The sequence below is a fragment of the Corvus kubaryi genome, unplaced genomic scaffold, assembly GCF_017639235.1.
Source record: "Corvus kubaryi isolate FWS band 111438036 unplaced genomic scaffold, C.kubaryi_AGA036_p1.0 136, whole genome shotgun sequence".
NCBI classification, from domain to species: Eukaryota; Metazoa; Chordata; class Aves; order Passeriformes; family Corvidae; genus Corvus; species Corvus kubaryi.
Genome location: NW_024580670.1, coordinates 11,271,438 through 11,290,881, shown reverse-complemented (window position 1 = coordinate 11,290,881; position 19,444 = coordinate 11,271,438). Strand labels below are relative to the sequence as shown.

General features: G+C 39.0%; 1 protein-coding gene across 3 annotated transcripts in view; it reads right to left on the bottom strand.

Moving 5' to 3' along the window:
* EEFSEC (eukaryotic elongation factor, selenocysteine-tRNA specific) overlaps positions 1–19,444 on the bottom strand; it is a 124,489-nt gene that overhangs the window by 79,435 nt on the left and 25,610 nt on the right. For all 3 annotated transcript variants that reach the window (XR_006014201.1, XM_042017085.1, XM_042017095.1), the window contains exons 2-4: positions 11,326–11,533; positions 8,627–8,723; positions 6,891–7,055 (exon numbers count right to left, since the gene is read on the bottom strand). Coding sequence is in view for 2 of the 3 variants with exons in the window: in XM_042017085.1 (XP_041873019.1) it covers positions 6,891–7,055; positions 8,627–8,723; positions 11,326–11,533 (470 nt within the window). In the remaining variant the exon portion in view is untranslated. The remainder of the gene's footprint in view (positions 1–6,890; positions 7,056–8,626; positions 8,724–11,325; positions 11,534–19,444) is intronic.

The window sequence follows — 19,444 nt, the reverse complement described above, 5'->3', positions numbered from 1 at the left end:
AGCAGTCTCCAAGAGTCCAGGGAGGACACTAATGTGGCAAATTAGTGGGGAGAATGCCTACATACATGGGGCAGCACGTGCAGTCACTAGTGGAACTATCCCACTTCAGTGCCAAGACCAAACTCTGAACAACTCTGCCTGTATAATTTTCCTGTCAGTACAATGGTTCCTACTTCATATCAGTTTCTTTACCACCTTGTATTTCTGTCACAACTTTCTTCAGCTTTTCTAACAGTTCTCATGGGACAAAATGTATACTGAAATCTTGACAGAAAAAAAACGTATCTTGACTTATCTAAGAAAATCGGTCATTATATCAAATGAAAGTATGACATTCACATCACACAGTATTTTCTTCTATTTAGAGTCAAGATCATCTTGCATTATTTTTTCATTCTAAACCCCACTGAAGAGCATACCAGTTCTCAGGCAGAAACAGCTCTCTGCACTAGCTAACTATTAAGGCAAAATTATCTGCATGGCAATGGCACAAAATACACACTCCAAATTAATCTCACACATTAACCATTACCAGTCAGCATTGCAGATAACCCTGCACAAGCAAGCAGTGCCATGGAAATACTGCAGAAGTTAAGTCTACCTTGGAGAACAATATTGTTTCCAGCAATGCTGCACATTCATGTGGAGCTTTGATCCCAACAGTCATTTCAAGATTTAAATGGGTAGAAGCAATGCAGAAGTTACAAATCTCTTCCTTTTCAGATTCACTGTAAGAAGAAACTCATATTCTTTGCCTTCTAATGGATGAGAAAAAGTACCCCAATGATTGATCTTGTACCCCAACTGTCTCTATCTGGCAGGGAGCACAGGGTACACCTAGATCTCCAAGAAAAGCTGCAGATGAATTTCAGTATTTGAAGAGTTAATTGGCCAGCACTGACTAGGCCACTTTTCTGCCTACAGAGATCACATTAGACACACAAGCTCCGAAAATACAGTGTATGGTTTGGATTAGCACTGCTCAGGTTGGCTGCTCTCCCCTGGCTTCCTTCCCTTCTGCTCTGACCAAGTAGAAAAAAAATTAAAAGCCCCATGATACATATCAAGATTCCTTTCTATTATGTATTATCCCTGGTCCTGAATAAAACAAACCTTAATGCACAAAGTCCTTTATCTTGCTCCCTCACTTTACTGTACCTACATGATACTCAATACAAAATTGCAAGTGATATGAACTAAACATTGTACTTCAGTAACAGGTAGTGAATGAATTGCAACATACAAATCTCTTCCTGAACATTTTTATTCCTGAGGATTTTTTGTAAGTCTAAAGTTTTTTCTACAATTTTGTATGGTTTTAAATACAAACTTAAAATGAGTTTTGTGCTTCGCTTGAGGTTGTGTTGGCTTTTTTTTTTTTTTTGAGGGCTTGGTGTTGGTTTGGTTTTTTTAAAATGTGAACTAAAACAGAAATAAAAAACAAAACCAAAAAACCACACAGTAAAAAGTTACAAAACCATACTTGAAAATGAGGGAACTGATCTTCAGAAAGAGCTCAGCATCTGCTACTCTTATTCTCTTAAGAGATCAAGCCAAAAAGATTTGAGAAGTTTTTATTGCCAGATCTAAATTTCATTCCACAGGCACAGGATCAGGTCTTTAATCCTTTACTTAACCACAAAGAACTGTGCAGAGCACTTTAGTTCTTCCAAAACAACTGATAATATCCTAAACGCTGAAAGCAAAGTACTTTCCAGTATAAGCCAAATCCTGCATATTTTGCTTTTAAGTAATGCCACAGCAGATGCAAAACCAGTAGGATTCACACTGATGTTTTCTAGGAAAGAAGAAAATCTCCAAAAAAACACAACCCATGCTTTAGAAGCAGCAGACAAATAAAAAAACCAGTTTAATTCTTGTACTGAATTAAACCGCATGTATAACATTATGTTTATACATTTAATTTATTGCTTTTGGATTTAAGATTCTTGCATTTTTTCACCCACATCTTTTAATATGCACCATGAACTGCCTTTTCACAATTTTAGCAGCTATATTTAGGTGTTTCTCCCCCAACCCAATTCTATGAACTGCCCTTCTTCACAGCATTCCAGTGAAAAGAAAATGTTCAAGGCAAGGAAAACTCGCTTCCCAGCAGAGGAACTGTTGCATCTTAAAGGCTGTTTATATTGGTATTGGGCAAAAAAAACCCAAGCAGCATAGGAAAAAACAGATGTAGAAACAGTATTCAGACTCTCAGAAAATTCAGCAAGGGTTCTCTTGATTCACAGTGCAAAAAGTAGTCAACATTGACTGCAATTTGGAAGGGGCATATTAGGAGGCCCAGAGTGCTCAAAATGGTAAAAGCAAAAACTTCTTTAAGATTGCACTATGAAAGTCCACACACAAATGTCTTTGTGATCCACTTCAGTGGGGTTTGATCTAAGTTTGTTTTCTGAGATTTAAATGTCCTCTGACAAGGCTTAACTGTGCAACTCTGATAAAAGTCCTTAAATAAACTAAAATTATTTCTTACTACATATATATACATACTAAAGCTCACTAATCAGAGGTTCTGGGACATCAGATAGACTGAAGTACTCACATGGACAAAAGCAGATCTCTCTGTTACAATTTTAATAGTTACAATGGTTTGAAGGAAACAGTCTTGCAAATACTATTTGAGTTATTCTATCAGACAGTGGAGAATTTTTTTGTTGTATGACCCACAAAAGCTATAGAATGTTTGCCAAAACACAGACCAAGGTTATCTAGCCAACAAAAAAAGCTTAGAAGAAAACATCTCTTTTCATATGGTTGAAAGCATATGAAACCATGAAGCTTCTCAGTATCACACTTACAAAATGATGCTTCTTGAAAGTTCATGAAGTCAGTATAATCTGACAGTCAACAGGCTCCTGCCAAGACAGAACCACTACTGGTTTAAACTAACACTCTCATTTACCAGGATACCTGACTACATAAACAGAAGCAAGTTTCTCACGTTTCTCGTATCTGAGTCTCACACGACCTTTTGAAAGTTCACCTGAGTACTGAAACAATCCAGATGATTACTCTCCAAATACGAGGGGAGCATTTCATAAATGCGCTTGCAACTCTTGAGACTGAGATGCTCTACACTGATAATGGCAACTGGCTACTGCCAACCTCCAGGATGGCCAAGGTTGGAGCTGGTAAGAATATTTCTCTTTCCTTTTAATGAGATTTATTATGCAAGAAACAACTTTGTGCCATACAACACTAGATACATTATTCAGATTCAGCACAGAGTGAGAATCCCCACATGATGATCCCCCTAGAGAAAAACATGAATGTATCCACTCAGCAGGAACACAGCTACTCAGCCTTCAAGACGCTCACAACTTCTGACACACACGGAATACAAATGGCAGCACACTGGACTTTACAGAGGTTCCAAGTCATTTATTAACCTCCACCAGCCACTCAGCTTGCATCAACCTGCTCCAGCATTTGTCAGCAATTCATTAAACAGGACAGACAGGAACCTGACTATAAGACAAGGAGAAAAGTTTCTACTACTTACAATTCCTGAAATAGAGCCCCAGCAGTGGTCTTCGTACTTGGCTGCCATGTACATGCTCTGGCTCATGTACACCCACAGCCCCTGATCACAGGAAAGGCAATGCCAAGTGGACACTTTCAGGATAACCAGATCCATGAGCTATGCACATCTCTCTCTGCCTCCGCACCCAACTCAGACCTAACCTCTTCTACAATCTTTCACAGCTCCTAAGACAGAGGGAGTGATTCTTATAAACCAACCTGGAACATTTTCCATGCCCTAAAACATCTTTAGATGATATATTAGTATGTCTTTGTTTCACCCAATCTTCCAGTATTTCTAATGTGCTTGCAACTGTGAAATCTAAAGATAGAATCATGAACTCTGATTTCCCCTCTCACCTGGATAAGGAAGGCAAAAGATACATCTCCCCCACTGAAAAGAAAACACTTTCCTTTTTCAGTTAAAGTGTGCTATGGAAAGACCCAGCAGCACTGGAGTTTGACATTCATCCTCACTTGAACTAAAATCTTTAAACAACATAAGTTTTTATTTTACTGATATCTAAAGTATATCAGTAAAACAAAATGAAACTAAATTGCAAAAAATCCTTATTATTCAAACTCCTGCAAGTTTTATAAAGCAGAAATACAAGTGTCACAAGTTGTTGCAGTTTATAAACTCGAAGACTATAGAGATTGAAAGACCACTGAAATAATCTTAAGTGACATTCAGAATTCTGCCAACACTATGTTTTTGCTGCAGAAATCTTAAGTTCATGCTCTTCAAGGTGGATTTCAAGTGCTAAGGAGCAAATAGTACTAACTCGATTGGATAGTGAACTGTTTGCTGCGTCAAAGCTTTTTGCCAAACACATATATATAATTTTTCTTTTTGCTATATGGATAATCAACCCCAGATGGCAATTTACATAGGCAAAGCATAAAGGAATCCATGCACTGCTGGTGCTCTCAGCCTCAATCAGAGCAAGCATGGGCGTTTGAGAATGTCACTGTTTATTTTTAATTGCTGTGTCCCTCCTTTGTGCAGGTTCAAGCGGTCAAAGATGTCGAAGTCCATTAGTAGAACTGGGAGGTGATGCCACTTCATTTGGTGAGAGGGTTCTTCAAATTTAAAAAAAGCAGTTGGTTTGTAATGTCCCTAAATGCCCAGCGGGTACCAGCTGTCAATCTCAGTTACCACTGGGTCAGGGCAAAAAAAGGTCAGAGAGAGTCATAAACCACAATGTGTTGTGAAATGTGCTTCCTCCGTTACCTTGTAGGCCTGAGAAAGGTTTGACCTTTCATAGGTATCCTAACCCAGCTCTGCATGATGCTGGCAGGGGTAAGTACAACACACAGCTCAAACTCAGAAACATTGCTTTCCTGTACCGTGCCTTGGTTTCCATACCTGTGCAACATGAAGGTGAATGTCCACAAGCTGCTAGTGCCAAAATACAAAACTCTGCCCACTGCTATTATCATTCAGAGGCATGGACACACCTTCTATTTCACACATAGCAGAGGAAGGTTTAATGTTAATTCATTAACAGCAATTGGAAAAATAACTAAAACTTTGAGGGAAGTGTTTGTTAATTTGTTAATGCCATAAGAGCCAAGTGATTTGGCTTTTCTTTGCAAATGACCTGTTTATCTGCTAAGTTGTCTGTCACTTCAGTGACTGCTCTCCCAGTCACCTGGGAAGAAAGCCCACTAAAAAAGTCACACTTAAAGCCTTTTCCACTGTCCTTTTAAACACCCATTTACAAGTTATTCTATATTTTTGTTATTTCCCCCTTCATATGGATTCTCAAAAAGCAGACTTACTCCTAAACATATTTCTTCAAAACATTCTTGGACTGTACATGAAAAGCAGAATAGTCATTTCGAGATACAATCTAGTGATGCATTCTTTCTTTGCAAGAAGTAATTACTCTGCCCTGTCTCCCCCATCTCCTGAAGCACAAAATGACAGGAAGTTTGGCCAGTGCTATGCCAAAAAGAAAGCAGTGAACTCGCTATGCAAGGCCCTGTTTGGGCAGGAGCCATCTCACACTCCTAACTACTTGTACCTCTTTGGACCCCAAGCACAGGAGGGCCTAGGACTGCGAACAGGACACAACAGAAAAGGAAGGAACACTGGCAAGTGGAAACCAGGAGAGGTTAAAGCTAGAGCTACAATCCCAGCAAGCATATTCCCTGCAGGAATTGAAAGCATGGCTCCCAAAATAGGCTTCATGCTGTAAATAAAAATATGGGCAGTGAGGAACTCCACTGGGGAAGCAGAAGTGTATCATAGAAGTGTATCATACAAATCACTTCTATGTAGAGGACAACAGGATATAAACTAGATGGCCACAGCTGTCACTGAGGAGGCTGGCCAGAAATGAATTGTCAGCTATCAGCCAAATACTTCAGGTGAAATCAGAATGCCTCACTAATCCTTCACTTGTCCAAACAGTACAGTCAAAAATGACAAAACAGCACATTCACTCAGTGAAACAGTAAGGTCCTTACAGAAAATGACTCGTAGATAATACTGGCAGCATCAAAAGAGTCCCACCCAGGCTTGTTAGGCCAAAACTTGCCTGCCCACAGAATGTAATCAGCTGGGTCCACTTTTAAGTGGTAGCTGCAAAATACTCCTCAAGTCTTGATCCATTTTGGGCAATTAATACTAAGGGAAAATCAGAGCAGTGCAAGTCAGCATCTGTGAAATAGATTTCACATGTTCCAAGATATGTCACTTTGTTTTCTTTTAAAGGATGAATATATTTTAAGAAATTAAATAGTAACAACAGTTGAGCAGTTCAAAGGCCACTGAAAGGTCTCTTTGACTTTCTACAGGCTCTCTAAAGAGCCCAATGGCAGCAAGCCACCTACTGCATCCCAGCAGTTCTCTCAGAACATGCTGACATCAATTAAAGCCTCAGCAAACAAAGAGAATGTGCATCAAGCATTTCAATGCCCTCTTTTTGTCATTTCCTTTGCTTTCAGACATTTCTGGAAGCCTACTTACCTGGATTCTTTTGCAAACCTTCCGACTGCAGCATATCTCAAATGAAAGTAACCTCCCTCAAACCTTGTTCAGTCCTTGGGTGCTTCCCATCTTGGAAACATGCCCACCTTGCTTTTCTGAATTTGAAAGCCTAACATGCTAATCTAGATCAGTCTTCATCCAACTAAATAATTGAGCAGGTAACCTTACTCACTGCCTTATTTAAAAATTACTATGCCTCTTCCTGTTATAAACTGGATTATAATAGAGTACAAAAATAAAAATTGAGAATAATTGAGTAATTTCAGATTGGAAGAGAACACACTCTTCTTTGTTGAGTGTCTCTTTCTATCAGGAAAAGCAGGGGGAATGAAAATGAGAGACTCACCTTCAGGGCAGGAATCTCCACACTGTCACCAAGGCTAACAGAGCCAGAAAGAATAGTCCCTGTCATCACTGTGCCTTGACCCTTGATAGAGAAACAGTGGTCGACTGCCATAAGGAAGTGTCCCGAGGGGTCTCTTGATGGCAGGTAAGCCTGAGACTTCAAGACCTGAAAAAAAAGATAAAAGCAGCACCATGCCTGGGTGAAAAGTCATGACAGCAACACAGCAGAAGGCAGGCAAGTAGATGATTGATTGAACAAGCTTGCAATTTTACTGATTTCAGGCATCTCCCAATGAGCTTAGAACTCACCAATGTCAAATTAACTGTGTGTGCCATGGAGGAGACACACACACAGCAGCAGGAAAAGTTCGATTTTCTGCCTTAGAAAGATTTGGTGCTGCACATTTAGCTTGGTTAGCAAAACCTCACTGGCGATAAAGTTGCTGCCAAACTCAATATAAACACTGCAGCAAAGAGAAAAAGAAATAACTGTACATGTGTCATCTCCCCCTCCCCCCCCCCCCCCAAAGTACAATTTTACAGTGTGTTTTGCTACTTCAGCTTTTTTGGATTCTGTGAAAATGAACTTATGTACAGATATTAGTGCCCCATAAAGCCCATCTCTGCCTCCCTCTCAGAAAAACTATAATACTGGGTTAAGTTTTCAAAGTCAACTTCCCCTTCAGATTTCTGTTAGCACCTCTTGAAGGATCAATCCACTAAGAAAAACTACATAGGTACCACATTCTAGAGAAATTCTCTGAGTTTAGGATTTTTCTTTTGCTGACAAATACTATGTTTCTTAAAACATATCATCAGACAAAAGATTTTCATTATAGAAAGGCAGTCATGTACTCAACAGTGCTTCAAAGGAACTGGTTCACTCCTGTCTCAAATCACTTTTGATCTCTGTTATATCACCTGCATATACACTTGGTATTGCCTTTAATGTCTGTTTTTAAGGTCAAAAACTGCAGCTCAAGCCCAAGCTGTAATGGCAGAACAATGGAAAGTCTCTTAGGAAGGACAGAAGGGATAATAGTTTGAAGTTAAATGGCAGGGCTCACACAGCATTTGCCAGCTCGTCTAATATTGGGTCTCAGTTGACAGAACAGCTGTAATAGGTGTTTCCTTTAAAGGTTTTAACCCTGAGGAACATCCCAGTAAATCTAACAGGAACCAGATGAAGGCAGAAGTAAGCACTTGAGTATCTCCTCATCTCTAGAAACTGCTGTGGGCAGATTGGTCCTGGCTAAGTTCAGTCTAAGGCCATACTACATCCCATGCCCATCCTGAGTCACACAAGCCTGGGAGATGATAGAGCATTCAGTACTCAGCAGCCCTGAGGAACATCCTGCCTTTATACAAGCCTGGGTGCCCAGGGCCAGACATCCTGAGATTTTTTGATGACTGATGCTGCACCTTACTGCAATTTACAAGTACTTTAAACCTGGCAGCATCCAAATCAGAATTTGACAAGTCTTCAAAGAATGATGCCTTTGTTTTGGGACTATTTTCTGCTGTCTGAAGCAACAGCTGCATCCTTCCAGGGCAAAGACATTCCTTTCCCTAAGCTAATTACAGAGAGGGTGACGAGTCTATTGCAAGCTACAAGCTACTCTTAGTTATTTCAGGTGTCCTGCCCTTCACAGTACAAACTTCATGTGACATAACTAAGGGTTTTGAACATCTGAGAATGGATACTTTCATGTTATTAGCATGTTCTTCAGCCAGTACCTCAATTAATTCAGAAACACCCAGTGGATTCTCAGACTCTGGGGCTTCTGGTCCACCAGGCTTTGCTGCAACAGCAACAACAGGACACCCAGAGAACCTGAAAGAGAGAAAGACTTTGACCATTAGACCCCAGATCTCCTATAAGTGTCAACATAAAGAACTTCCAGGCTCATCTGAAGGCTAAGAAACTCCCTCAAATTCCAATTTATCTGCTCTTCCCCCAATGTGACTGACAATTTCTTCTTGAATTACCAGCAGATCAGCACTACTGGACTTCACTACGAAAGCTTCAGTCCTGTTCCACATTAGCTACTGATTCAATCCTGTAACAGTCAAATGCAAGATTCAGTTTATTGCAGAAGCAAAGGTCTGTTGTTACCCAGTCTTAATGCAGTGGTTTGCATCCAAAGTCATTTTACCTGGAGACTAGCACATTCTTAACTTTCATTAAAACAATTATAATCCTAACTGTAAAGTCATACCCTTCAAAACAGGAGCCAAATGCAAGATACCACATGATGACTACCTGAGTCTGCAAGATCTGCAGACAACAGAAAGATGTGAATCTGCTGAAATCAAAGCCTGCAAAATTCACAAATCTCAAACATGCAAAGGTTCAGAGAGGCACAGTACAGCCAGCTGACCTCAGTTTACCTTTTATCCTACAATCAGTTTTATTCTTCAAATCCTTAACTTACAGCAGATTTTTTTTTTTTTACTAATTCAGTCAGCAGGCTTAACTTTTGCTCCCTAAAATACAACCTAGTGTTGGTTATTGCATTTTTGCAAAAATCAGGATTAACCACATAAAACATATATTAAAGTAATGGAATAATAAATGCTAATTACACCAAAAAGGGACTGGTTCTCATAGGTACTTAATTCTTGCAACAGAATGAGACCAAAATTATTGTGGCCATCCTCTTGACACCCACCCCCCACTGATTTTCTCTCAAAAGGGAGCAAACTGGAGGGAAGAGACAGTGCCTTGCTAAAGAAGAAATGTTAAGGTCTGTAAAGGGAGCTCACTCGTTGACCCATCTGTAATCAGGCACATAAGGTATTTTCTTTGTTTACATGCCATAAGCCTGAGGCATCTAGGGACAAAGGGTAACAAAAATGTGCACTGAAAATTCCTGTGATTAACCAGAAAACTTTTGGAAATTTATTTTCATACAATTATTTCAGAGCACTGTACTGCGATAAACAAATTTATGCTGAACCAGATGCTTTACTCCTCTTCCCATACACCAGAACAAACTGGAGTAATTGTATACTGCATTTGGAGGCACTTCTAAACATGATCCAGCCCTACTGAAACTCTTACTCCATCACACCAAATTTCTTTAAAAAATAGAAATTCCATTCATAGAGGCAGCTTGCTTTTAGTTTTGGTATCAATTCACAGAAAACTAAGTTTTGATTAGGTAAATTTACAAGTATCAAACTACTCAAATATACAAGTTACTTTCCTCTGCCATTTCCTGACAACACTACAATAATTTGCCCAGCATTGGTGGCAACATCTACTCTACAACAGCCTTCAGCTTTGCTTACTGCTATGGAATTGCACATGCACACCTGTGTGTATAGTTAAAATACTTTACTTGTTGATATATTTTCAAAAGCCAAACCCCTCATTGCCATGCGTTTGGGGTTAGAGGCAATTGTCAAATAGTACCAGCATATATCCTGCTAATAAGAATAGTTTAGAAATAGAAAAGCATTTAAAAACCACGCATTGGGAGATTCAAAGTCAGGCGGGAAAAAGGCTGTTTAGAAACTCCACATGCCCAAGATACAACAGGACAAACACTTTGCAATCACACCCAGGTCAGCTTTCAAAGCACCGTCAAGCACGGACTGCACATACGAAACTTAGATTTGGTTCTCTCTCCTCTGTGCTCTGAATCTTGTTCCTTAGATTCTTCAACTCAAAATGTGACCCAATAGTTATGTCCCCCTATATCCCTGAGCAAAGCAAACATGTGCTGCAGTTTCTGTAACCACTAAATAAATGTTGTGTGAATATTTTAGCTTCCCACTTCAAAACAGCCACATTCCCACTCATGAATTTCCCTGCACTTCACTCATCACATACCTCAACTAATGTGCCTAAACAGGGCTGTGTGCCAGCCTCCACTGTGCCAGCCAGAGCCATATGACATTATATAAACTTCCATCATTCTGCTTTCCCTAGTTGGGGAACATTTGTCATCCTCAGCTAAGGAAAATTCCTAACACTTTCTATGGAGTGAAACAGACTTAAAGATCATAACAGAAGTTGTAAGCCCATAAGCTAAAAAAAATCCAACCAAACAAAAAACCTCACCACAAACAAAGAAAAACAAAACAAAAAAACCCCAGACCACCAAAAACCCACCCCCACAACAAACACACCTAGCCAAACACACATCCATCAGTTCTTCACCTGGATATTCTGGCTTTGTATTATCCTACCCGAACTCCAAGCAGCTCTTTAAATTGAAAGGCTTAATTACAGGAAAGTATTTCTCTACACATGATACTTGCAGATATGAATTTGGAATTGCACCTGAGTTTCTGTAAATCTTTTCACCCTCTTCTCATCATTTTTGCTAGATATGCTAGTATGTTTAGAAGCACACTGGAAGGGAAATGTTGGTATTTTTGTTCAACATTTTGTTACAAGTTACCTGTTAGTATTACTGCTCACTTACTTGGTATTTTCCAAGGTCTTCTGCATTTTCTTAGTCATCTTCTCAATGGCACTCTGTCTCTTCCCCTCTGGAAGGAGATCTATTTTGTTCAGAACTACCACCATCTTCTGGCAGGCAATTTGCCCAATTACCAAGCACTCTGCTGACTGTGTCTGCATCCCTTTTGTCACATCTATCACAAGCATCATTAAATCGATAATCTGGGCACCTGGAGGAGAACTCAGAGTTAGTATTGCCACAGCATAAAAAGATTAAGGATCATTTTCTCAAATAGTTTTCATTTAAAATTATCAGCATATGTACAAATGCCCAGAAAGACAAACAAAACACGTGTCAAAGTAAGCACTGAATGCCACAGCTCTTTTGAAATTAAGACCTTGGGAATTTATGCTATTATAGGCTATCATCAGGTCATAAAAACCAGGGAAGAATATGATAGTTCAAGTCTAAGGCTGTTATCTCACTGCATTTAAAAAAATACTATGAAAATTAAGCTTGCAGCAACACAGGCATGACATTTGCCTCAGTTAAAAATTATAATCTAAGCAGCTAAGCAAGAATCTGATACAGCCAAAGAAATACCCAGCAACACTGCAGGGAGCTGCACACTCAGAGCAACCCCAACAAGGGCCGACCATGTACTCTACAAAAATATCCACAAGCCTCAGTCCCTGCCTGCTTACCAGCATTTTTCTTTCCAAGTCCAAAATTTGATAAAAATGAAAACAGTGATCACCATGAGAGACAGGTTTATCCAAAGTCTAAAGAAATTCTTGAGTCCCTCAATGTTAGGAAGAGGCAATTTAAAACCTGCAACATATCATCATTCACTCCCCATTCAGATCCACATAACATGAACATGTGATTTCAAGCACAGGAACAGAGATCTGATTCCTAGATCACTTCGTGGAAAAGCTCCTACATTTTAGGCTGAAGTTACCTACCATGCTTATGGATTATTTTTATTTTTCAAAGCATTGTTGTCATGAACCCATAATCTTTTGATTGAAGCAACCTGAATTTCATGGATCTAAATTAGTTTTCAAGGAAGATCTGATGAACATTGGGCCTTCCATTAATTACATTCAGAATTTTCTTGTTTCATTTGAGGTAAGTGAAATACTCTGAATACCAAAATAGAAAAGTGCAACAGAATTTAAATGTTGAGAAAGTTTAAACATAAAGAAAAACAGAAATTAAAGCTGAACTAACTACCAGAAAGTCATATGCCAAAAAAAGCACATTTTGAAAGATGATAAAAGCTAGAAATCATGTAAAATGCCAGCATTCTAACTTAAGTACTTATAATAATTGCCTTAAGATCAGAAGAACAAGAAATCAATACAACTGTTCCTTGTTCCTTTGCCCTCTCCAGCGTTTCCCTTGCCTTTTTTTGTTTTTAAGGCTTTTACAATGGCTGTGACAACAGCTACCCTTGTTCTTAATTCCCATGAACTCAGGATAGGAAATCATTCCAAGGTTGAAGTGCATGGGTGAATGAGCGGGTGGGAACTACAACAAGAAAAAAAATTATGGTTACAAATGACTATTTTAACCTACCAGAGCTTTCATCTTGTAATAATGAATGTTAAGCCCTTCGGAGCACTAGTTGGATAATTACGATATTTCCAGTGCTCCTGCAGAATCTTCTCCAATCATTTCAAATATCTCTGCCTGACAAACTGAAGATAGGCTTTATACCTTCAAAAGTAGTTTGCATTTTTTTTTGTTTTGGGAATTGTGTTGATTTAGAACCTGCTTAAATTGCAACACAAACATCATCAAGACTGTACAAAAGGCTCAGACTTTATACACCACCCAAGTGCAGACTTAAAGGTCAGAAACCAAGGCAAACAAACGGCATGAAAATAGTTTGAGTGGGACAAAGCACTTAAGAATCAGAATGGATCCACTTCTGTGAATACTTACAGCAGGGCTTAACTATAAACTTAACTATAAACTTAAAATATTTTGTATTACACTATTCTACACAGCTGACATCCTCAATATGAATGGAAATAAATAATTAAAACCAAACAATCAAGTCCAATTCTTTATGAATACTATAAAAAGGATATTCTGGTAACACAACAATGCTGCAGCTTGAGCCGTACCAAACATTATTGTGACTACTAAAGCACAGTGATCCTCATGCTCCAAAACTAAGCCAAAGCAACCAGAACCAAACCTGGCCTTGAAAAGGGCAGCTCATAAGAGTCATTATATACAGTGTGGTATCTTTCCCTCCAAAAGAACACAAAATCTGCACTGAACTGTAATATGTAGTTTCAATAAAAGGGGCCACTTTACCTTGAAACTCTAAATTAACTGCTTTGAATGCATTTGTTATAAAGCAAATGCTTGCAATTGCTGTATTTATGAATCTATTAGCAACACTTTAAAAGAGCCATAAAAATCATCAACCCAGTTGCTAGAAGGTTGAGAATGTCTGCCTTGGGGCATTGCAGAGCAACGAGAAGATGAACAAAGAAAAATAACTGTACAGTCCATGGAAAAACTCCAGAAACACCAGAAGACACACCATGACACTCCAGACAAAAAAATACTTCAAGTCAAGGAAGCAGCAACACACACAAGTTCACAAACACTGTTGGCACAATTACTGTGCCTCCTCTGAAGCCCCAACGTGCTGACTGGCCACAGCTCCGAAGAGATGGCACAAGATGGGACAGAAGGCATGGCAGGCAGAGCTGGCACACAAGCAGGGTGGGAAGCTGCTGCCCTTCAAAGGAGTCGTGGAGCCAAGGGAAAGATCATGACAGCATTGACAGAAATACTTGAACTGCATTCTCCCCAAGGCATGAGGATGTTTTGTAATGCCTTGTACGTGTCTACTCGTGCATATCAAGGCAGGAGTGCTCAGGTTTACAGGACCCTTGAGTAACAAGGTAAAAAAAAAAAACCTAAAATTTAGTTCCTCAACTTTCCTCCTTGAGCTGTTTAATAAACCATCTTTGACAATTCACCTTCTTCCCAGTCCCCCATCTTCTCCTACACAGTTTTACATTTTGTTTTATTCTAGAACCCATTTCCTTCATTGCCCATCATCCATGCAGAATAGTTCATTAAATACTGAAACAAAATCATCTAGAGAAGCGTACAAGGATTCACCAACGTCACATTTCAAATCAGGAAAACTGGCAGGTTATTTGTGCCAAGATGACAAAACTGTAACACTCCCCCATCTACCATGAACACCTCATTCAGTACATTTTCTCCTCAAAACATATAAATGGTAATAGCAGACAGAATATGTTTAACTTTATATTCACTACTTAAATAATCTCTAGTAAACAATCAGTTCACCATCATATCAGAGTTCAGTCAACAAAAGGCAAAATATTTCCGAATAATTTTCTACAGCTGAGAAAGATTTAACTAGGAACAGTGAAGTGAGGATGGATTATATGAGCATTCTCATGAATACAATCTCATTTGGAAAGATTTTTCAATTGGGGCATAAAAATGTTACAGAAATACTCTGTGGAGACTTGAAAAACAGTAACAAGAATAAAACAAGGTGAAAATATTACTCACACCTGCACTATATGACAACAAAATGCCAGCCATGGGTTCTTGTGCAAAATGAAACAGAAGAACTGAAAGAACAAAGAACTGAACTCCTCAAAAAAGGAGACAAAATATGGGCCTACACAGTTAAGAACAGTGATAGGGAAGACGTTGTGGATGATTTGAGTATTCCTCAAGCCTTCAGAGCAAGAAAATGGCTTGAAATTACTTTGAACAAATCAGAGACACATGCAAAGGACAAGTCTGCATACAAGGAAGCACAGCAATCAAAAATATTTTATCTGCACTGAAGCAGGTCACATAGAATCAATGAAAAAGTTAAACTAAGATACTCAAATTATTTCTACTACAGAGAAAATGGGTGTAACCTTTTATTTGCCACTTCATCTATGAAAGACACGTTCAAGAACATTTAGAAAGATAAATCCTGATGTGTGATTTCTCACTTTGCTTGAAAATGAAAGATCAATTATTGGAGTACCCTTTGTGTGATGACACACAGCTCAGATGAGGCCCTGTAAAAAGCAAATGAAATAAACTAGTTGTCATCAGAAAACACAAGGGGGTGGAGAAAGATGGGAATTATATTTCAAAGATAAGCAGCTGAACCACAGCAAAAATAAAGTAGATAGTCTGAGTGAAGAAAAACAAACAAGAAAGATAAAACATGAACTGAGAGATTCTGGATGACAGCCAGATACAGGAAAAACACAAGACCAGCAGCACAGCATCACAGAGACTGCAAGTGCCAGCTAAACCTGGAGGCAGCAGCACTCATTTGTGCCACTAAAGTGACAGGGAACACAAAGCTCAGAAAATAAGAAGAACACCTTCACAGACAAGATAAAGTCCAGCTACTGCTTTGAACATACAACCCATGCTTGCTCCTGAATTTTGAGGAGTATGAGATTATAAAAAGTCATCAAGGAAGTAATTTATTACTCTTTACTGAGGAGATTAGTTGAATCACAGATGTCAGAGGTTATGACATATTTCCAAAGAGCAGAAGGCAGCAACTCAAGCTTCCCTAAAGTGGCCACCAGTTCAATTTCTTCACGGGAAGAGCAAAATGGTACCACTTGCAACATCATTCCTAGCTAGCTCTCACTCTTGGATCCTGAAAGAGCTCACCAGCTGCTGCCTGAGTACACTGAAAAAACAGTATGCATTTTAAAAGTATGTATCAATGAACTTTTAGTCTTTAGGAGAAAATTCACTGCATTCTCTACATTTGCATTATTTAATATATTATCTCTTCAAACCTTTGCTGAAACAGGAAAAAAGGCCTACCCAGAGTTCTAGGCAACAAGACTGCAGACCTTCATCCCCTCCATCAAATTCACTCCTCATAAATGTGTTTAGTGTCCCACACAATTAGTAAAAACCAGCTCTTACACCAGCATTCACAGGGAAACACCATGGGAGTACCCAACACATCAGACACATCTTCCAGAACAGTAGAGCACTGTAACTGCAATGCTTTATTCTGGAACAGAACATTACACCTTAAATAACAAACCTCCTTCAACCTCAATCACAGAGGCTGCTGTGGTTCTGTGTGTTACATGAACTCAGAGCACCTTCCATTCGTGCAGCCTGTTGCATGCTTGTAAACTTTATACACCAACTCCCAGACTGAGCTGTGACCCTACAGCAAAATATAACATTAACACTAATTCAGAAAAAGAAGACATCATTAGATCTAGGAAAACAAACAAACAAACCCCCAAACACTTCAGCCTCATGTATTAGTTTATCAGCTCCAAAAACATATTGCTATTTTATTATACATGCACTGAGCCCATTTTCAGAACCATCCAGTTATAATCTCCAAGCACTAAATTAGCTACCAATTCCTTACTGAAAAGCCCACCCCAAAAGGCATTTTCAACAAATAGGCAGAATCTCAGTTGTTTTGTCTTTACCAAATGTAGATCAAGAATAGGAGAGCATTTTTAAGTTGTATTATTTTGGCAAGCATAACTAAAGTATTGCATTAGATTCCCCATAATACATCAACATAAAGCTGATTTGGCTTCAAAAGGTAAAACCTGGTGAATGGAGGGAAGAAGAGGGGATCAGGTCCCTGTGTGAACAAAGGGGAGGTTTTGCATGCCACACAAACATGGAACACAGGCACAGATTCTGACTGGTGGCTCCTTTAAGCTACTGTGTCCTGTCCTGTTTGTGGTAATCTTTTTAGCTGACTTTGCACAAACAGTGCAACTCTTGTTCACAGGCAGCAAAAGGAAGCAGAAAATGGAATTTGAAATGTAAAAATAAAATAATTGTGGGCCATGAGCTATAATTTGATTTCATGCTCTACAAGGAAATGAAAGAGGACTTCCTTAAACATACTTTTTTTTTTTTTAAATATGCTTTTTACCATGTTAGGATTTCCTCGAGTGCAGAAGAGAAAATAGGATTGTTGAAAATGTACCGTTCTCAAGTATCATTGCTACTCAGGGGCAAAGCTCTGTTTTAATGTGCACTTCCCATTCTGGGAAAGAGGAAATTCTTCAATTAATAAACCGGGTGGACTGAGGCGAGTTTTTAAGGTTTAATCAATTTCATCTGCACACGGGATAAAAAGACCAACTATTCTACCATTTTTACCTCCACTATTCCACTTTCAAAAAAAAAAAAAAAAAGAAAAAAATGAAATCAATGTTTTATTTTGAGTTCTTTGAGGTTAGTATCTCCTGTCTCAGGAAATATTGTCTATATCATGCAGTGAGTATCCAGCTTCCCCTTTCCCAGCCCCCTCCCCCCGCCTTTTTTTTGTTAAGAAACTTTATTCAGAAACAACTAAATTATTCCCTGTTTCCATATACAGTTACACCCCGGGAGATGTTACAAGTCACACAGGATTTTGCTAGTTACCTTAAGAAGGGAGGCACTGTGGTGAATAAGGAAGATGTTTTACAGGATGTGGAATCTCCCAAAATTCAAACAGAAATAGGAGGTGTGAGGCAGGGAGAGGCATGCACTCAACTGGGGTTTTACATGAATTTACATTAATTACACATGAAGACACCTTCTGTAAAGCAATGCAAATCATGGATCAAAACCGATACAACTCCTGTTAGGAAACACTTTGAAAAGAAAAGGAACTCATGGAGTTCAAGCATCCCACCATCATTTCCGAAGCAGCCATCAGCAGCTCAGAGCACAAACAGGGAGCTGTGCAGCCTCAAACTCAGGATCCCTTGTAACATCTCTGATAGAAAGCATCAGACTGGCAACCCACAACACTTCTGAGTGCACAATAAAGCTTAAAATTAGAAGCATTATGTCATTGCATGAATTCTCTTCAGATGAAAACCAGCCACTATGGTTGGTCTGTAACTGAGAGCTGGAAAGGGAAAGGAAGTGTGGCCATAAGGGCATAATTGTAAGAAGTCCATTTCTTGTATGTCAAATAACCCATCTATTACAGTTATTTATCTGTATACGCGAATTCAACTCAACTACAAGTAGTAGGTGATAACTGCTAATAAGAAATAAAAGGTTCTTTTGCAAAAGACATCATACAAGAATCCCCTTGAATATACTTTATACTTCATCTGCCAGAAGAAACAGTGTGCCATATTGTTCTGAAGAGGACAAAGGCACGAATGCCTCTACCATATCCTTTGTCAAGTCATCCAAGGATCTATCTTGTTTGAATAAGTTCTAACTACGTGTCAGAAACAAGTCTGTGTTCTTCAAAGGGAGGAAATGCCTGTAATGATTGAGTATGTCAATAAGCTTGATCATGCTGAAGTAGCATGAACAAAGCTGATAAAGCCTCTATGAAGGTCATGCTAAGAAAGACTGAGGAATATCTTCCAATAATTTATTATATGCTGGTCAAGCTATTGCAATACTGTACACAGGATTAAGCTTATATTAAATGGATGAGTTATTGAGAAAAAAAAAATCACAAACAAACCTTAAAGTGAAAACGCTCTCAAAAAATGCAGTACAACACAGGAAGAAAGAAGGTTATCAAGAGATCCTTTGCAAGGATTTACAGAATGTAAGGAATCCCATGCTGTCTTCAGCCTCTTCAGAGGAAGGCCAAAAGCACAAGCCTGAGAAATGTCTGAACGCCTTGGTAGTTTCCACCACTTATGGAAGAGACACTATTCTTAAGACAAATACTGGATGCCCTTATTGCAATCTGACTAGATTCACTGGTTAAACACACATTAAATTTACACATAATTTTGTAAAAAAACTAAAATTATAGAGAAACCTCCCTCCAAAGACTTCCAAATAGAAATTCACTACTAAAGAGAGATTGCTATGAACCTTTTTAATTAAGGTAACAAATTAATTTCCTACACTTGTCCTCCCCTCTCCCCAACACAAATGGAAGCTAAGTACACCTCACCTCCTCCCAGCCTGAGCATAAGCTGGAGCAGCACAAGTAATGGCCACTGCTAAGGATACATCCTTCTACAGCCAAGGAAAGGCCGCAACTAATATCCTTCACTTCCATGGTAAAGACAAAACATGCAAGGGAAAAAGGCATTTTTCCCCATGTGGTTTCAAGCCAGGGCAATCACACACTATTTTGTTA